The sequence below is a fragment of the Leptidea sinapis genome, chromosome 26 (genome assembly GCF_905404315.1).
Source record: "Leptidea sinapis chromosome 26, ilLepSina1.1, whole genome shotgun sequence".
Classification (NCBI taxonomy): Eukaryota; Metazoa; Arthropoda; class Insecta; order Lepidoptera; family Pieridae; genus Leptidea; species Leptidea sinapis.
Window position 1 is genome coordinate 2,654,744 of NC_066290.1, and position 21,887 is coordinate 2,676,630.

General features: G+C 36.6%; 1 protein-coding gene across 1 annotated transcript in view; it reads left to right on the forward strand.

Annotated features, from left to right (window-relative positions):
- The window catches only part of LOC126972383 (G protein-coupled receptor kinase 2), a 91,849-nt gene that overhangs the window by 9,056 nt on the left and 60,906 nt on the right, over positions 1-21,887 (forward strand). Inside the window, exon 2 of the mRNA XM_050819086.1 lies at positions 3,524-3,619. Within this exon, the coding sequence (XP_050675043.1) occupies positions 3,524-3,619 (96 nt within the window). The remainder of the gene's footprint in view (positions 1-3,523; positions 3,620-21,887) is intronic.

Here is a 21,887-nt window from a genome sequence, read left to right on the forward strand (position 1 = left end):
GTCAACAAACATATAAAATATTATATTTATACGACGTCCTGTATAGCCGAGTGATTAGCGATCCTACGATATTTGTTTCCAAGTCATGGATGTTTAAATGTATTTATGTATGTTAAGTAAGTATATTGTATTAAATATATCGTTGTCTTGCAACCCATAACACAGGCTATATATGCTTAACTTGGGGCAAGATAACTTCTGTAAAAAGTGTGTCAATATATATCACACGATTTGGCAAGGCTTAGAGGTTGCCAGTTACCGAGAAACCCGGAACAATCCTCTATTTCAATAAATATAAGAATAAGGAAGCGACAGGAAGTTTCTACATGAAAATAAATTCAAACACCTATACTACTATACAAGTCTGTAGCCTCTGTCTGTGACCACATTTTTTTTTGTATAATTTTGTTTTATTACTAACTGACACCAATTCTGAAAATTCCGCATTTCGGGAAATCTTAAAAATTTTGTTATAGTAAACCTAAAGGGACATCCCTTCCATTCGTCCGCGTATACACATGACTGAGTTTGCCCGTTGTTTCATCCAGTGGGAGGCTCTGCAGAGGATGCCAGTTAGATTAAAGGTACCACAACGGCGCCTATTTCTGCCGTGAAGCAGTAATGTCTAAGTATTATTGTATTTCGTACTGAAGGGCGTAGCTAGTCAAATTACTGGGCAAATGAGACTTGACATCTTGTCTCAAGGTGATGAGCGATTGTAGCGCTGCTCAGAATTTTTAGGTTTTTCAATAATCTTGAGCGGCACTGCATTGTTATCAACACGGCGTATCAGTTACCCTCAGCTGAACGTCCTGTTCGTCTAGTCCTTAAAATTCGTTGTTTCTTAAAATTTAATAAATTTTATATTAAATGAAGATATCGGAATATTTTTTTCTAGATCAGGGCTAAGTGTCTCTGGAATAGAAGACTTAATTGAAATCTATTCAGTAGCTTTTCTGTGGTGCGTGCACAAATGAAAACATCCATAATTTTAGATAGATTTCGTGTTGGTATCGTTTGTATGCATATAAGAACCAGGCTGGGCGAAATACAAAAAAATAGCTGTGCACGATTCTTAGTGGAAAATTATAAAAATTAACTAACAACGTGATTTGACTATTAACTGACATAGATACTACGCGACTAGTTTACTTTAGTTATTTTCATACTACTATGTTCTATGGTATATTGTTGCGGGGCAGTGCAGCCGATATTAATGCCATCTTTGTGCGGCAGAAAAGGGCTATTCGCGCTATTTATAACCTAGGTCCACAAGAATCCTTAAAAGAAAAACTTAGATATATATATTTTTATAAAAGAGGGGCAAACGGGCAGGAGGTTCACGTGATGGGGAGTGGTGAGGCAACCGCCCATAGACATCCGCAACAACAGGTGTCAAGAGATGCCTAACCGGCTTTTAGTGGGAGTATGCTCTTTTCTTAAAGGTCCCTAAGCCGTACCTATTCGTGAAAACAGCAGCTAGTAATTGATTCCACAAAGTGGCTGTTTGAGGCAAGAAATTTCTAGAATTTTTTTTATTTTTAGAATTTTGACGTAATTATTATTAATTACTGGGCTCTGAACATATTCCCTTGTTCAATTGTTACGTCTTACAGACCTTGAAGCCTAGAGCATATCTAGCCCACCATGAAGAGCGCGTACACACTTCTTGACCCCTGGTGTTGCGAACATCCTTGGGCCTAGCCTCTTGCCGTTTATGCACCTTCTTATAAAAGACAGGATGATTCCAATAGCTATTGATAAATTCTGACTGGGCAACGAAACATCGTTGTCGATTATTTAGGCCTTAGTTTTTTAATCTTGTCGGCTTACTCGAAGGCAAATAATATTTGAAACTCTTTTGTCGACTTACTATCAAAAACCTTTGTTTTTGTTTGTTTAAATTGTATTTAAACAATCTTATAAAAAAGTTATATATACCGAGTACAAGAACCAACCTCAGTCGCAGATACACTGTACACTACTTTAGTAAAAATATATTTCTGTTCTATCACATTCATTATATTTATAGTTTACCAGTGGCTCCGTTGCATAGAATTCCGGCTAGATTATGGGTAGCACAACGGCGCCTATTTCTGCCTTGAAGCAGTAATGTGTAAGCATTACTGTGTTTCGGTCTGAAGGACCCCGTAGCTAGTGAAATTTCTAGGCAAATGAGACTTGTCTATCTTATGTCTCAAGGTGACGAGCGCAGTTGTAGTGTCGCTCAGAATTTTTAGATTGTTAACATGAAAAAAAAGGCCCCATGTACTTTAATTATTAGCCGACATAAAAAGAAAAATGAATCATACTATACATAAATATATATACATATATGAACAACGGCAAAATCAGCGTTTCTGGTCCGAAATTCGCCTTTACGACACTCGTTCGTTTGCCAAGACTAACAAACTACTTTGCATAATGGCTTCATGTACGAATAAAATATTATGCTTAACGATATATCTTGTATCTTCACTGTTATTATAGTATAGTAAAGTATAATATTTACGACAGTCGTAAACATTGTTTCATTATTAAGCATAGTGAAGTCATTGTACTTGGACGACGCTGCTCCGGTTAAGTAGAACACCTACCCTACTAGCGTTGATTCACGCACATTGTAACGCGGGATACGTGTAGGTACTTTGGTCGGTCTTTTTGATCGTAGCTTCGCTAACATTAAATCTATAAGACTCACGTAGGTTTGTAACTTTTTATAAAAATGTCATTTACTTGTAGAATTTTAATATGAAATCCTACCTACCTACACCATCTAAAACAATGACATTAAAAAATTTACATTTGATCTACCCATGCGAAAATCATTTATAATTAACTAAGGGCTATATTTCACTGGGACACCACGGTGGCGCAACCAGTCGCCGCTACCAACAAAATATATTATACAGTTCAATGCAGAGTTACTAACTAGGTTACAGTTTGGTTACGCAACCAATTAAGTGGCGCGACCATTCGGACGCGTCATGACTGGTGTCTGTATGGTGTCTAGTTTGGTAGCTTACGGACACCACGTAGGCGCGATTAGTTGAGTCAATGTGGTGTCCTGGTGAAATATAGCCCTAATAGGCTGATTGAAATTAAATTATGTTAATATTAAATTATTATGATTGAATATCTCTAAAAATGCTAACCCGTCCATACACAGCCAAGCGTGACGTCTCTCATTCAATACCCACAAAATAAAGTGCTCAAATCGCCTTTTTTTTATGAAAATAAGGGACGAGACGAGCAGGACGTTCAGCTAATGGTAATTGATACGCCCTACCCATTACAATGCAGGGCCGCTCAGGATTCTTGAAGAACCCAAAAATTCTGAGCGGCACTACAATTGCGCTCGTCACCTTGAGACATAAGAGGTTAAGTCTCATTTGTCCAGTAATTTCACTAGCAACGGCTCCCTTCGTCAAAATCGTGACGACATTGCTATAAAATTTCTCTCATATATCGAAGTTTCACTTCAATAACAAACCATTATAAATGTATGTATGTTTGTCTACAGGTGGTTCCGATAGCAACAAAGGCAAGAGTAAGAAGTGGCGGAAGATCCTGCAGTTTCCTCACATATCGCAATGCTTAGATATAAAGACAAGAATAGGTGAGTGCATAATATAATACCTACACATTTCATAAGTATCTGCTGTCGCTGCGCAGAATTTTTTTCGGTCATTGAACTGTTAGGGCCTTTTCACACATACCGGTTGTCGACAATCAGCTGTCGGCTGCATTACAATTAAATCGATACGCTTTAATATTTTTAACTGACTTCCAAATGTAGGAGGTTATCAATTCGATCGGTATTTTTTTTTATGTATATTCTACGCATTAACTTTCAGCTAAGGGCGGTGTTTTTCAGTTTCATTGGGCTAGCAAAAATTATGAATAAGCGCAGAATAATTTTGGAACCATATTCATTTTTTACCCGTTTGTGTGATTGTATTATAATATTATTTGGTTTTTCTTTTGAAATAGCAAAAAAATTTTTTTTGTGAGAAACACCTCGCCGCGTGTAAGGCCCAGAACACACGGTGAAACGCAAATGCAACAAAACCCTTTTGAAATTATTGATTTGAAACCAGTTTCAACCATTTTCCACACATGCTGCAACCACAATTATTTCGGTTTTCGTTGAGAAATACGTGTGCATAATGAGTTCTTCAAGTGACGAAGAAATTGTGGTTATGTATTTGTATCTTCGACAAAGAAGAAGGTGCAAAAGAAGAACTATGTGGATACATCCCTACATTGAGAAGAATATCAACTGTTGTATGTTTGTGGCTGCCAAAGAATTACAAGAAACTGATAGAATGCTTTATCAGTCTCAGTCTTAGAAGCTTCATAGTGTGATATTATACAAGCAAGGATATTTTTGCACTTCGAACACAAGTTAAATGTTGTTTTGTTTGTCGTCAGCAATTTTGTAAAAAAGACGCCAAGACAAAAAATGAATGAAACGCAACGCGAGTTTCCTGCACGCCGGTTTCAATGCGACTGATTTACAACGCGTTTCAAACTGATTTCAAACTGGTCGCCTCATGTGTGGTCTCTCAACGGAATCTATGGCAGAAACTCAAATGCAACTCAAAAGTAATTAGTAGTTGCAGTTTCGTTGCATTTGCGCTTCACCGTGAGTTCTGGGCCTAAGGCTTCGTAGAAATTGTATTCAACACTTATTCTTGTGAAATTCACAGGGACGTAAAGAAGAGTTTGAATTGAATCTATCCTGAAAATAGTCGCGCTGAATAAAAGCTGGATTATCCCAGACTTTAGTCGGATACTTTTTATCCCCATTCAAATATACGCCAAATTGCGTAGAGCTGTTGCCGAAAAGAAACAAAATTTAACCGACTTTCTAAATCGGTTAATAAATGGCGGAATAATATAAAAATTATACACGACTTGAAAACACCTCCTTTTTGATGGAGTCGGCAAAAAGTAAGACCAAATTTTTAAATTAAAATCGTAACCAAAACTTTTGAACGCTGCGGGCCTCGAATCCGCGACCTCTTGGATTTCGCCCGAGCGCTCTTCCACTCAGCCAACCTTTCGAGTGATGTATGGATTATAAATCTTGTTATGTCTTGTTCAACTCTCAGGTTGTGGCTTCATCTACAGGATCTACTTTACAGTTGATAACCTGCTCAACCCCAATAATTGCATATTAGGAAATTGACTTGAGATGTCGCTCTTTCAAATCTAAGGAATTTGTTCTTTTCTAATTGATTTCCATCACTTTTATAACTAATTAAATTAAAATTTATGAACGATGCGAGATTTTGAATCCGCGACCTCTCGAATTTCGTCCGAGCGCTCTTCCACTGAGCCAACCGTTCGAGTGACGCATGGTTCATAAATCTTGTTATGTCTTGTTCAACTCTTCGGTTACATTTTTAAAGTAGTACATAGAACCTGCGAGAATGTCGCTTCAGTGATATTAACATAACACAGTCGTCAGGAGTATTCTACTACGCTGAAGGCATGCTTTGAATGAAGACACAAAGGATGTGGAGACAATAGGCCCCGTTGACTAGCGCTCATTATTTCAACGCACGGCTTATATCAATGAAACACCATTCACAACACTTTCCATAATGAATACGTGCAAAAAAACTTTTTTTTTCAAGTGCAAACGAGCATACATTTGATGCTAAGTGATCTACGAGTGGATTTAAAAATGGCTCTTGTAAATCTTATCACTTAACTGCATATAACCTAAAGTATGAGGCAGCCTCCCACTAAATTATATTTGTCTCTTATAAGCAATTATTTATACAGTAAATTATTATGTAGCTGGTTTTTTGTTCTGTAGCCAAATGGCAAAAATGAAAAAACGGAACCCTTATTGATTCGTCACGTCTGTCTGTCACAGCCACTTTTTTAAACTTTAAGAACTATACTGTTAAAACTTGGTAAGTAGATGTATTCTGTGAACCGAATTAAGATTTTTACACAAAAATAGAAATACATTTTGGGTGTTCCCCATACTTAGAACTGAAACTCTTAAACATTTTTTTATCATACCCTATCTATGGATAGGTCTTCAAAAATAATATGAGGTTTCTAATATCACTTTTTTCTAAAATTAATAGTTTGCGCGTGAGACACTTCCAAAGTGGTAAAATGTGTCCCCACCCCTGTAACATCTAAAATAAGAGAATGATAAAACTAAAAATAATATATGATGCACATTAATTACCATGCGAACTTTCAGCGAATGACCAAGTAATGACCAAACATCTTCGGCTTTAAAAATAAGCTCAATTATCTAAGACATATTTTATTCGGAAGTATAACGTTTCCCGCGTTTATTTGCAAGTCTGCTTGACATTCGGAAAACTTCACAATTATCATTTTTTTAATTTTGTTAGTGGCACGGGATGCAAAAATTGGCCACAATTATCATTGTATTGACAGTGTTGTCAGCTATATATTCAAGGTTTAAGTTTATTTGTAAGGCCGCTTATGATGGTGATAATCATAATTACGGTCTTATGAGAATGTTTGGGTTTCAACATTTTTGAGCGATACTATATAGTCAACATTTTGCATAATCTTACTCGTGTCGACATAACTTTTTTAATGAAACTATTTCTTTATTCGAAAACATAACAAACATCAACAGCTGTGTAGGCAATTACATGCGATGCCCATTTCGAGGGTAAAGAGACCTATGGTACTCTATGCACTACGTCTATGTCCCCTCAATTTTTTTTAATGATAATAAGGGACAAGACGAGCAGGACGTTCAGCTGATGCAAATTGAAACGCCCTGCCCATTACAATGCAGTGCCCCTCAGGATTAATGAAAAACTCAAAAACTCGGTCTGATGGTTGACATAAAACGTTAAACACGGACGGTAGATAAAAGTATGGCGTGCCCCGTGACAGGTCGGATGTCCCTTATTACGTAGCAGCCGCCGAGGTACGACCTAGGGTTGTCACGCGTGACAATTTATCACATCCTTTCATCGTAATTAAAATATGAATGTTACATTGTCCACGGGCTATTGGGGCCGCGGTGACATTCTGTGAATGACTTTATTGTGGTGTTTGTTTTTTGCGGGAATACAAGTAACGTAACCTTTATACCTTTAAATGAGCAATTTTTTTTTAAGCTATTTCATAGCTTCTATCGCGGGCCTTGAGCGTGGAGACCGAATCCAGAAGTTCCGTAACGAAAATAACTTAACACTTACTTACTAGTTGTATATAGATATTTCGGCACGGTCATTACAGTTGCCGTGGAACAGCGGTTATCACGTATTGCTTTTTGTGCAGAAGATCCCAGGTTCCAGCCTGGGATACATCTTGATTTTTTTTTAAATTTTTTATTTATTATCGCGTTTTTTAATTTTTATTATTATGCCAAGCAGTTTTATTTAGTTTCACCTGTCCCGTTGTCTGTCTGTAATCAAATTTAAATTTTACTCACTTCCCGTTTGCCTTTTTTAAAATTAATGTTATCAAAAAAATACTGCATAAATAAAATAAATAAATAATTATAATTGCATAAGTTGATTAAAAATACTATGCAATAGCTTTACCGCGGCAGTCCCCGAGTGCCACACGTCTTTTTTGTTAATTATCTATATTTTTTTCACACTTTTACACAAATTATCTTGCCTCAAACTAGGCATAGCCTGTACTATGGGTACAAGACAACGATATATTTTATACAATATCCTTACTCAAACATATATAAATACTTATAAAAATCCATGAGTCGGAATCATCATACAGTCATCATACAAGTGATTGCACCTAGCGGGATTCGAACCCGGGACCTCAAGCTTAGAAGTCAGAGTCACTAACCATTCGACTATATGGGTCGTCGATCGCCATTACCATTCATTAAACGGTCTAAAGCATAGTATTCTGCTGTACAGCCTACTTTAAAGGCTTCAGTGGTAATAACAGAATGTCACACACAGTATGTTATTTATTTGACAAAACTGCTCGCACAACATTTTTACTTATTGACATTTGACAGTGTATGCAGATAGATGCATCTACTGTACTCGGTACCAAGAGTTTTTTCAATGATGAATCACTTTTATTCTTTTTTTAACTTACACATAAGTCATTTTTGAGTAATTTTGGTGCATCACTTAACATATATTGTATTAAATATTATGTAAAATGCTGAAACTGTAAATATAGTTTTAAAAGAGTTGAAAAGAGTTTTTTCACACTACTTCTCATTAATGCAAAAAATTTCCGAAGTTGTCGTTAAATATTTGACATTCGTAAATGTTATTTTGACCTAAGTGAATTAAAGATTTTTCTTTCTTTCCTTCTTTCTACTGCTGAGCGTGTCCGTCAATCGATCAATGACATCATCGCACACGTCTGTTCCTTTTGCGATAATTTATGCATCATAGGCACGGAGTGTTTGACATAAGAATAGTATTATACAGTAGTGGCGCTCCAGTCAAAAGGTGGATATGCGAGGGGCTTGACGATAATAGAAAAGCTGCGAACCCCGAGGGATCGATAAAGAAGCGATTATTTTAGATTCAATTTGCGCGATGCCTTTGACCCGTCTGCAGCGATAACAAAATATGCCAATTCCCAACAGCAGAAGGGCTTTTAAGAAAAATCAATAATCCATACAGTATGCCGTTGGGACCTCTAGCAAAAAAGAAAAGGTCTCCGATAGATTTTATGATAAACTTTAACTACATTCAAGCCTTATAAAAATATGACCCATGTTTGCTTTCCAACAAAAAGTAAACCTGGCTGCTCGTTGACCCCTAGTGTTTTGTTCAGTTTGTTGAAAATGGGATGAATCTACCCTCATTATGGGTAAACTATAGTTTACCCATAATTGAATACCCATTATAAGAAGTGAAGTTAAAGAACAAAAAAAAAACAAAAAGAGGAAAAGGACCTCAGACAAATTTAATACATTGCAAGATATGGAGGAAAGTTTTACCGCTGGGGACAAAATGGGTATCACCTCGTCGCAGTTGGTCGCTCCGTGCATTATTTCAATGGAATATGTTTTTTATGACTATAAGAGACGAGAAAATATGGACGTGCAGCTGATGGTAATTGATACGACTACAATTACAATGCAGTGCCGCTCAGGATTCTTGAAAAACCTAAAAATTATGAGTGGCACTACAATTGCGCTTGCCACCTTGAGACATAAGATGTCAAGTCTCATTTGCCCAGTAATTTGCTTGTCTCGTCACTTGTTCAGACGTGCATATTATAGTTATTGAAATACCCCGCCTATTGCAATGTCCAATGTGCCGCTCAGGATTCTTGCAAACCCCATATCTTTGAGACTTATGTGTGAAGTCACACTAGCCCAGTAATTTTATGAGTTATGGCGCCCTTCAAACCGAAACACAAACAGTGCTTGCACACTACTTGAACCTTCATGGCATAAAAAGACGCCGTAGTGGTACCCTCATGTGGAAGAGCGTCCCACTGGTTCCTGTCTGTACTCTTGCAATACTAAAGAAGTCATTGCGCCTCCAATTTGGTCACACGTGGGAGAAAGTTCTTTGAAAATCTATCTGTGCAGGAACCAATCAGGCAGATGCTGACGGTGATATTTTAGCTAAGAGCAATGAGGGCACTCTTTTAGTGTGAAGTATACCAGATAAGCGGTGTATTGAAACTGCTATCATTGAGCCCGTTATTATGGAGAGGATACCTAAAGGGGATACTCGCTCTCCTATCCGAGAACTTGGGCATATATATGCTATATGGTAGCAATTTGATCACTCCTGGTCATTATCTTTCATAAGTCCATCAGGCGTGCGCCAGATATCCGCGAATGATGCTTTATTCGTCTATTTCTATTAGATTGCCCTCACTAAACAGGTATTCAACTTCGATATGCTATCTGAATCAGTTGTACTCGGACTATTACATCGTACATACATATTTAGAAGTTCTACTGTGTTCCAAACAATAAAGCTACTATGCTTATTAAATATTAAACACATAATTCCAGCAACTTGTTCGTTTTCTCATAACAACCCCTTTGAGCGCGACCGATGTTACGTTGTGAATAACATTATAATGAGGTTTAAGAGTGATGTGTTTTCATTATTAAACCTTTGTACAGTATAATATGTTGAAAGTTAATATAATTACAGGAATTATTGCGAGCATGTTGCTAAAACCTAATGTTCCTTATTTAAACACGTGTAAATATTGAAAGAAAGAACTAAAATGTTTATTGACGTCACTATACATTCTGATAACAGTTCTTAAAGTTATACTAATATAATTATTATGATCTAATGACGCCAATGGGCTCAGCATAGTTCTGGTTTCGAAAGAATCCACAACGCTGGTCTTCCGTGGACACCCGGACACCCGTGTTAATCCATATATACATATCCTAGTAGATGAAAATATTTTAAATGTTACTTAGTTCTAACGACTTAAAAATGGAGGAGGTTATACATCAGTCTGTTTTTTAAATATATTTGTTACATAATATTTCCGATGCTTATTCTAACGAATCCAACACGGCTACAAACTGAGGACACTTTAAAATTAATCTTATTGTCGAACATTTAAAGTAGCTATTGCTTTTAAAGGTAACTACATGTTCTATTACCTGCTCATAATTCTATGTTTGTAGATGTTTATTATATTTTCCACCCGGTTGAAATCGTGGCGAAGCACTAGTATTTTTGACGTGAGTTACATTAATTAATCTAAAGCATTATTTTATGTTGCATATTCGGAGTAATTGGGTCCTTGAAAGCTTAATCGAATTAACGGTACAATTTCTCTAAGTGTTTTACAACGTTATGGTATTCGTAATGGCCGATATAAAATTATTTGAGCTCGCAACTCATTAAAATGTTTACGCTGCAAGTTGATGTCTCGGAGCAATAAAAATTGTCATAAATTTTATGTTCGCTTCGTCGCAAGATGCTCTCGTCTCTATTGAGTATTTGGCATCATTGTCTGTTTGATTATTCTGTGGAGAGACCATGTGTTGGGTTCAAGGATATAAAACAAGTGGTGTGCCAGGGAATTCATCCATCTTTATATAATAACTAGTAGTTGTCCGTTGCATTCATAACTAAAGATTTTATCTCAATAAAATGTTTGTCATAAACAGAGGCGTCTGCTAAATCAATTATCATCGAGTTGTCATACTGAAACATGCAGGGCAAGCCTGTCAGCCATTAAGTTGGCATAGCGACATCCCATTCTGCTCGGACGCACGCCAAAATTGGGAAGATATTATAATAGTAGGATAATATAATAAAGACACACTTTTACACAAACTTTCATGTCCCGAACTTGAGATAGTCTGTCATGTCGGTGCAACGCTACGATATTACGAGATACATACTAAAACTTTCATATGTATCACATAAATATTGCACCAGGTTCGCTATCCATCTTTAAAATAAAATTTTATAACTTACAGCTTATATGGATGTGACTTTAAAACGACGCCATTGCGAACGTCTGAAAAAGATAACAAAATATTCTCCTACTACTTTATAGTTTAAAAAAATAATTTATTGCGCGTACACAAAAATGACAATTTATATTACATAAAAAATTTTGCACTTCAGAAGTTACTATTACAATTATTTTCCATTAAAAAGTTTAACTTCTAGAATGTCTCACGAATTTTTGGATGAGGTCACGTGTCCTGACGCGAGTTTAACATTTTATACCCACCCCAAAAACTGTGCTCAGCGCCGCTAAAGAAGTTTTCACTCCAAAAATCCAGAATTGATCCAGACGTTATGGATTTCATAAACGTCGACGAATGCAAGCATTGCACGGCAATTTGGGGATTTCCTGAAAAGGGCTCAGGATAAAATAAAAAAAAATCAATATAAAATTAGACTATATCGTAAATAACAATTTACTAACGGCAATTCACCACCAACTTTGCCACCCATACGCTAGTTTGCCCTCCTATGCCATAAAAAGTGTACAATATTCATAACATGTACAATGTTCGGGCTAAAATTGTCTTACAATCGTATACGTAGACATTAATGGATAATATGATGGCCAGGCACTCTGTAGCCACGATGTACACATTGTAATAAAACAATGTCTTCGCTACCTGCATATGAATACGAGCAGCCGTCCACGCAAATTATTAAACGTTCGCAAAGAATACATAATTTCCATCTAAAATGCATGCGCTCACGGCCGTCGCCTTAAACACTGTTGCAGAATAAGGCGTTATATTTTCTTTATGCTTTGTATTTTAAATACAGGGCTGACTTACATACGGTTGGGTGGATCCACGGCTGAAATTTAAGTTAAACTTCTCTGCGCATGCTTGACTTGGTCAGTAAGCCGGTCAATGCGTGATGAGAGTGTTACGAAGGAAGTTGAGAGGGAGATGTAAGTTAGTGAAGTTAAGAAGAGAGAGTAACGTTTTATATATTAATGTAGGGGCAATAGAGAGAGGTGCGAGCACACATTTTGTTTCTCTCATTGCCAGTTATGTTTCCTATGTCTTAGACACAGTGCAGGAGTATACTCAGGTCTGTATCACATTGTAGAAGCAAGAATTTGTGCGCGTTCACAAATTCTTTCTCTCTTCGTCTCATAGCTAGTGCATAGTGCATTCGCAGTAATTTCTTTGCATCCCGTTACCAGAACGATACGATATGGATGCCTTCAAAAAAGCGTGAACAAGCCGACAACGCATCGGCGGTAACTTCAGGTACAGGTGTCTCCTTCTCTTCCATACTAACATACATCCAATTATGTCTGTCTTCAAAGGTACTAGAGAGTAGGTACCTGACACATTTGACTGGCTTTTTCCACTCAAATTAACCCTTGTCCTTGATACTATTGATCCCGACCTCTTTTCTGTTGTCATTTCGAATTGTCAAATGTACATGCAAAAACTGGATCTTTCCCAACACTTTATTATATTAACTTAGAACTCTACACTTGTATAGTCAAACGCCTTCGGTCTGTGGGATACGCTGTAGCATGGATGGGCAAATGGTAGATCTGTTGTATCTTACAAATACCAGTGGGAGGCTTCTTTGCACAGGATGCCGGCTAGCTATAACTGTGTTTCGGTCTGAAGGGCGCCGACGCGAAGGCGCGAAATGAGACTTAACATCATATGTCTCAAGGTGGCGAGCATAATTGTAGTGCCGCTCAGAATTTTTGGGTTTTTCAAGAATCCTGAGTGGCACTGCATTGTAATGGGCAAGGCGTATCAATTTCCATCAGCTGAACGTCCTGCTTATTTTCATTAAAAAAATCTTGTACGATGCCATGGAACCCTGAGTGCGAGTAACCGACTGGCACTAGAGCGGATTTAATATTTTTCTATTCCTCACGGAGATCGCGTCTATTTTATCTAGTCAAGGGGTGCTCAAGCTTGAACTGCTGGCTACCTCAAAATTGTTAGACTACGATCGATCGACTTCGAGAGATCGAGAGGCGTCAAGTATGTGTGATGAAGGATTGTCGCCTAGGTCGAGTGTCACTATGACATAGATATTAGTTTTGCGCACAATAATATGTATTTTTTTAGTCATGCTAAGTGTAGGTCTGCTCTAAAATGTCAATGGAAAAACTCATAATTATTCAAAATTGCGAGTTTTAAGTTTCTAACAAAAATAACGCGTTCTATTGTCTAAAATTCTAAACTTAACTAAAGAGTGACTTTGGATGTTGAATCTGCTTGACACAGCATGCCCTGAGCATACTTTTCATAAGATGGTACGTACCGATTTTAGTTACCTAAAACAAAATCTGTGAATACTTCTATATCGGATTTTTTTTCTCGAGATCGACTCAAAAAGCACGCGCTTCGACATCGACCATTTCAGCATCCCTGGGGGCCTAGGCCACTCCTAAAATCGATATTCGATAAATCGTGGCATTAGTCGTGTCGAATCCTACTCTTAGTTACGTCGTATTCAATGTCGAAACGATGATTGAACGAACGAAACATTATTCGATATTATCGGTCCTAACCCTACTCTTAGTTGAAAATGTCAGAGACGAATATTCGAATCTCACAAATAATCAAACGTCACTTTTACGATAATCTCAACGACACCATCTAGGCTGTCGTTGCTATTATCGTTTCAAGTTGTGTAGATATATTTGCCATACAATATACATAGTTAATAAATATTATTAAAATAATTATATGTGATTTACTATTCAAGAGGATTTTTTTACTACCAAGTAATTTACGTCATTTTGTTGATCGTTTATGCGTAGAAATAATGCAAATGGCCGCCTGAGAAATAGAAAGTCGACGAGAAGGGTTTAGTTACTTTTTTTACATTTTATTATCCGCGAGTTTTGTATTATTTATACAATTTTAAATGGTCATATTATATTCATTACATATTTTTTTAACATTTACATTATGTGTAAATGATACCAAATTGGTGGTGCAGAGTCTGGCCTGGTCCTTAGCGCCTAAACTATGTTTTGACTTTTGACACTTCACAGCGACAAAGCACAGATAATGTTTAGGTTTGAACATATTACATTCACACTAACATCGTAAAAAAATCAAAATATTAGTCTATGGTAACGATAAACGATAAGGAATTCGAACATTTGTTAGAGTAGGTTAGTTGCGATATATTCGGAGTATTATCGTATCGTTCCGAATGTATCGTTGTCGATTTTGCGAGTAGACCTGATCTAGTATCTCTACCCTTTGCCTATCCATTCTACTTGTATGTCCACAGATCCCTTCAGTGCCGCAAATAATTTTAATTCTCACTACGAACAGACATCTATTTTATTTATACATATTATATAGACTACATTCAACTGTAGACATCTATCTAGGTGCTGTTTAAATTTTCATAAATCAATACATAACGAGCTTGGCCATTTAATTTATAGTTCCACTGTGTTTTAACGACATTTTACATACTTACCTCCGCCGTTTAGGTTTATGTTTCAATAATCTTTTCCAGTTTATTTGTTTTACGCATTTCAAATGAAGTATTTTATGCCTTGTTGTTAATACTGCACGCCTTTTTAGCTTTAACTAGTTTTTAGGTTATATTGTGATTGAGAGTATAAATATGTTACTTTAGATTAATTACTGATTTAAGAAATATATTAGCTTATTTACACTGGACTGGTGGCTGTCAAAGTGCTTTTGTGCCTGTTTGATATTCACCATTTTGGCGCTGTTGGCCATGTAGCGAGAGTCTGTGGAACTATAACTAGTGATGACAACCGCAGCTAAACAAACATCAATGGGAAAACTATTTACTACTATTTAAAAAAATATTACATTGATTCCTGTATAAATAACACGGAAAACGACCGAATTTAATTCAAAATGCTGAAATACTTCAGAGTATTGTATGTTTCTCTCGCAGCCATTTGTATTATACGTCAAAATTAGTTCTCTGGACGCTCGCGAGTGGCGCTTCAAATAGGATACAAAGAATCTGCTGTCACACACTTGGAACAGCCTGTCCAGTGGTATTTATACAGTTCAGTGCTTATATGGCAACGATCGCTTACTTTAGTATCGTAGATTATACCTATAGAGGATAATGATGCATGGTTCTTTGAGTGGTCCTACTCCGCTACCTAAAATTATTTACTTTTCAAATTCAAATATTTTTATTCAAAATAGGATTTGACATCACTTATTGAAAGTCAAAAACTACCACCCATTTCAAAATGAATGCCTCAGACCTGAGAAGAACGGGCGCAACAAACTCAGCGGGCTTTTTTTTCATTGAAAAAATATGTCTACAAAGTAATATTGTACAATTAAACTTATTATTTAATAGCCTGAGGGCGGTCACTCCATTCCCAATCTGTGGTATCATTAAGAAGGTCATTTATGTTATAGTAACCTTTACTACAAGAACGTTTTTAAAGAATTCTTTTGAATAACGTGATACTTTTGTTTTGAACACTTTCTGGGATCTTGTTCTAAAAGGATAAACATCGCCCCACAAAAGCCTTACTAACTCGACTTAGCCGAGTAGTAGGCTAAGTTATGTCTGTTCCTGGTGTTAACATGATGGTTATGACAGTTTCTAGTAAATTCACTTATGTGCCTATGAACATACATTACATTATCAAGAATATTTTGAGAAGCAACAGTCAAGATGTTAATTTTTTTGAATTTTGCTCTCAATGATTCATTAGGACCTAGGTTATAAATAGCGCGAATAGCCCTCTTCTGCAGCACAAATAATGTATTAATATCGGCAGCGTTGCCCCATAGCAATATACCATAGGACATAATACTATGGAAATAACTAAAGTATACTAGTCGCGCCGTATCTATGTCAGTTAATTGTCGAATCTTTTTAACCGCGTATGCTGCAGAACTAAGTCTGTTCGCCAATCCTTCAATATATAGTATTCTATTAAGTAGGTTAAGTTGTTATATGATTTAAAAGATGGTGTTTCTTATCAGTTCTATAGATATTTTTTTTATAATCGCTTATAAAATGCTCACGGAATTTCTTTATTTACGGTGTGCGAGGATGAGGCAGCTACTGCACTCAATAACTTTTGTATTCATTTACATTTACTTTTTTGACTTACTCGTGTAAGGCATTTAATATTTGACGTTTGAGTATGTTTTTTGCATAATTTTACATATTATATTGTAATTGAAATGATTTAAAGCCATGAAAATGTAAATCTTGATATAAAAGAGTGGCAATGAGTTTCTTGCTACTTCTTCTCATTAGCTCAACCCTTTACGAAGTAGCGGTAGATTCAATAAGAAAAATATTTTTTTGACATTCATAAGTGTCATTTCCTTGACCTACTTTAATAAAGTGATTTTGATTTGATTTGATTTGTTGTCTTCCCCATCTCAAACCACTTAACAACTGATGTACGTTCATGACGTATTTATTATTGTTACCTCAAAACTTTCGACTGGGTGAAACTGATTTTGATAATTCTTTTTTTATTTGAAAGCTGGTGCTTCCCGTGGTCCCATTGTAATTTGGTCCAGATCTGACATTGGCTTCTATGAGAAACCCATAAAAGTCTTAAATTTGCTATACATACGTATAGCAAAGTGCATGATAAATTTACGAATAACTCAATATCGCGCCAACCGATTTCAATGATTCTTTTTTTATTGGAAAGGATATACTTCAAAGATGGTTTGGTTAGGATCTGATGATGGAATCCATGACAAAGTAACGGAACACTGTCTGTAATCTAATTGCAAAGCACTTACGTTCCTTGCTGCATTGAAAAATTTAATATATCTACACATATTTAGACAAATTGTTAGTTATAGTGTTAAGTGTACTTCAAATTCACTAAAAATCATAAAATAAAATAAAAATTAACAAAAAAACAACCGCCTTCAAAAACTTCACTTTTCCAAAACAATAGATATGTGCACTAAATAGTATAAAAATAATTGCGTATTTATATACAATCTAATTAATTAATCTTATTCTAGTTACGATTATTGTAATTTTTGAAGTTGGTGTCATCCAAGATAGGTGTGTTACTACATACATAGTTATAGGTGAGATGTGCTTGAGTCGTGAGAAGGCGAGAGCGGGTCGCGGCGGAAGGACACCGATTCCAAAAATAACAATTATTGTAATTAGAATTAGATTTTAATCTATATTATATATTTCTAGATTGTATATAAAATACCCAATTATTTTTATACTTTTTAGTGCACAAATCTATTGTTTTGGAATAGTGTGTTTGAAGTCGGTTGTTTTTTGTTAAAATTTTTTTAATGACTTTTGTTGTTTCTTATTCTGTAGTATAAGATATGCTTACTTTTTGTACGTAACCCAAATTCTTTCATTTATTTTTCATAAATATAATAATATCAGCATCACAACATAATAATAAAAATAAAATGAATCGTATTTATTAATAATAATATCCTAGTGATGTTTTGCACACCGTAACAAAGCGACGTTGTGACGTCATCAACGTGAAGTCCAGAGATAATGTAACCGGGTAAAGAATGCAACGCAACATTCCGCTATTACACTTATCATTCAATATTGACACATTACGGCGACAATTGATCGAGGCAGTCGCCATATTTAGCCCGGCTACTACACTAACACGCTACGCCAGTTTTTATGTGGCCAATCAAAAGTGGTCCAGTATAATCCAAGGTTCGTATACCAGAACTCAGAAGGCATGTTATTACGTAGTCCGTGATCATGTATGTTTTGTCTCTTTTCTTCGTAGTTAAAATTATGACATTTTCTGTCCAAATTTCAGCTGTGTTTGCATTTGTTTTTATAGTAAAGGAGGATAAATGAGCGTACGGGTAAAATGGTGTTAAGTGATCACCGCTGACCAAATTCTCTTGCGACACCAGAGGAAGGCCCAGGAGCGTTACCAGTCTTTAAGGCGCGGTCACACCTCAATATCCACAAAAATTGGTTTCTTAGAGAGTCGATTACATCAAAAAGCAATGAAAATATTCCGACGCAAAAAATACAGTGCACAAAGAAGGACTTAAAGAAAACTTCGAACCGAATAGAATATGCATATATAATTTGAAATATCCAATAATAAATTTAAAAGTTGCTTCCCAAAAATAGACTTTGGTGTCCAATATCTCAGAATATTCAGCGATAGCAACATTCTTTTTTTAAAGAATTTAATAGAATTAATACTTTTCTTAAATTTAAAGCGATTAATTATTTAATTTAATATGTAAATTTTGAATGACATAAAGAAAACCAGTAAAACGAATGCAGCATTTGCAGCTTAGCCACATGTTCAACACAAATATTGTAGGTTGGTTGTAGCGTTTACAATCCTAGATGGTCCGCGCCTTAAGGAAGGTGTACGCGCCTTTTTTCATGTACCCATGTCGTATCGTCCCGGAAACAGCGCACCAGGAAGCCCACAGCTTTTGTAGTACGTGGAAGAAAGTGGGAGGTTCCTTTGCACAGGATGCCGGCTAGATTATGGGTATCACAACGGCGCCTATTTCTGCCGTGAAGCAGTATTTGTAAGCATTTTCGGTCAAAAGGGCGCCGTAAGCTAGTAAAAATTAGTGGGCAAACGAGACTTAACATCTTATGTCTCAAGGAAATGAGCGCAATTGTAGTGCCGATCAGAAGTTTTGAAATTTTCGAAAATCGTCTCAATTATCATCAGATGTACGTCCTGCTCGTCTCGTCCTGTATTGTCATTAAAAAACGCGTCTTTGAACTTGAGAGATTGAAATTCCTAGACGCCCACTTTGTTGTAACTTACCTACAAATTCAAATTCCAATATTTTTTATTCAAAATAAGATATTACATCACCTATTTAAAGTCAATACCACCAATTCGAAAAAGTATGCTTCAGACCTGAGAAGAACGAGCGCAAAAACTCAGCGGGCTTCTTTTTTTTTCGTAAAAATATTGTTGCCACATTTTTACACACAATTATTGTAGCCACAACCTTTAGATGAAAAAAAAAACCTAAAGTTGAACAATAAGTTGCTATACAAAAAATTTTCAACGATACGTCACTCGAACGTTTGACTCAGTTGTAAAGAGCGCTCGCACGGAATGCGAGAGGTCACGGGTACGAGTCCCGCATCGATCGTAAAATTTTATTTGTGTAATAAAAATATTGTTACAAATATCGTACAATAAAACTTTTACCCCCTTATTCATAATGGTCCGCTAACTTTAAACAGCTGCTAAGGAGTGTTTTTTCTAATTGTGACTTAGGTCAATAGAAGAAGACAGAGTGAGAATTAGCAATGCTTTAAGTTAGCAGACTATTATGAATAAGGGGTTGTTATTTAATAGCCTGAGGGCGGTCGCTCCATTCCCACATACAGCCGGACGAACACTCCACATACAGCTAATATATTAAGTGAGCCCCGGCCGAGCCTCGTTGATTGCAAACTAAAACATTTCACGTTATAATCTCAGAAGAATAAACATAATGATTGGTTACGCAGCACACACTACCGGAGGTGTTATTGATGTGTTCCCATTTCACAATCTTTATTTTTACTTTGCCCGCTCCGATCTTATCATATTTTTCTCTCGCTCCCGGCACTCTTAATTGTTTATTACGCGAATATCTGTACAACTATTGTCTATACTTATAGACTAGATAGAATAAACTTGGTTATAAGGTTATACCTGAGAATAAACCAAGTATATGCAAAATGTTGACAATAGACATCATTCACCAGTGGGAGGCTCCTTTGCCGTGAAGCAGTAATGGGTAAGCATAACTGTGTTTCGGTCTGAAGGGCGCCGTGGCTAGTGAAATTACTAGGGAAAATGAGGCTTAACATCTTACGTCTCAATGTGACGAGCGCATTTGTAGTGCCGCTCAGAATTTTTGGGTTTTTCAAGAATCCTGAGTGGCACTGCATTGTAATGGGCAGGGCATATCAATTATCAACAGCTGAACGTCCTGCTCGTCTCGTTCCTTATTTTCATAAAAAAACATTACAAATAAACTTGGTTATAAAGTTATAGCTGAGAATTAACCAAGAATATGCAAAATGTTGATAAATAGACATTTTGCTTCATCAGCATGTGCCGGAAGACGTCCACTGCTGGACAAAGGCCTCCCCCAAAGATTTCCACGACGTTTAGCCCTGTGCTGCCCTCATCCAACGTATTCCGGCTATCTTGACCAGATCGTCGGTCTATCTTGTGGGGGGCGTACCATCACACATTTTGCTTATAATTGGTTTAGGTGTTCGGACGTATAAAGTCTCCCGCGTTTATTTGCAAGAATGCTTGCCGTTCAGTAAACTTCAGAATTAACATTGTATTGACAGTGTTGTCAACGATATAGTCAACGTTTTGTTCTTCGTTTATTCTCAGTTGTAACTTTATTCCAAGTTTATTTCTAACGCCGTTAGAATAGCCTTTTTTATTTCGCGACGCCATTACACTTTAAAAAAATCTGTCGACTCCTTATCAGTCACACAATATGTTCTATTTACTCGCAGCCGCGCTAAACCTGCATGATACAACGCTAGTAGTGAAGATGTTCTACTTACTAGCGGCGCTATGTTCGCTTCATCCTACGTTCGCCCTTTTCCACTTTCTCTCTCAACCGGTATCAATTGCTCTCTCCCTCTAATTGAACGAAAACGTCTCACATTTTCCTGTCTCTTTTTTGCATTTCATCCGTAAAAAGTTTACCCTCATGTGCGCAAAGAAGTGCGACACACTTCAAAGGAAGCCCGCGGAATTTCTTGCACCCGTTCTTCTTAGGTCTGAGGCACACTTTTTCGAATGGGTGGCAGTTTTGGCGTTCCATACCTAATTGATTTTAAATAAATTGAATAAAAGTATTTGAATTTGAATGGGTGGTAGATTATATATATATATGAATTTGAATAGTTCGCGTGACATTTAAAAAAAAATCCGCGATGTGCACACAACATCAATGAATCAATCTCTACAAACATACACAGAACGAAACGAATGGAGAGATCGTTTGTTGTTGGCCATCTCATAGGGCATTGTACAATAACACCCCAGCGGTGCTATTTATAGAGCGCGCCGGCTTTAAGTAGTTGATGTTTGCTTACACAGCTCCGGTCACAGCTGATTGAGCCGGCTTAACAACTCGACGGCGATCTAGCATCGTGTAGACGGAGCCCTCTATCATTGGCAGGCCTGTCTCACTCCCCGTGTTGGTATCGAAAGTACGCGCGGCGGCTTCTACAGAGTACGCCGGCCAGTCGGGACTCAGGAGCCAGCAGTGACGCACGCGCGATCATTTAAAAAAATTAAGAAACATAAATAAAGCAATGCAATTAAGGTCATTGTGATAGAAATTTATTTTTTTTTAAATTTCCTAAAGACGCTGATACAATCAAATTTAAAGTGATTATTATTATAATGAAATTACGATTCACAATGCCTACCTATTTATTTCCTATATACTAAGT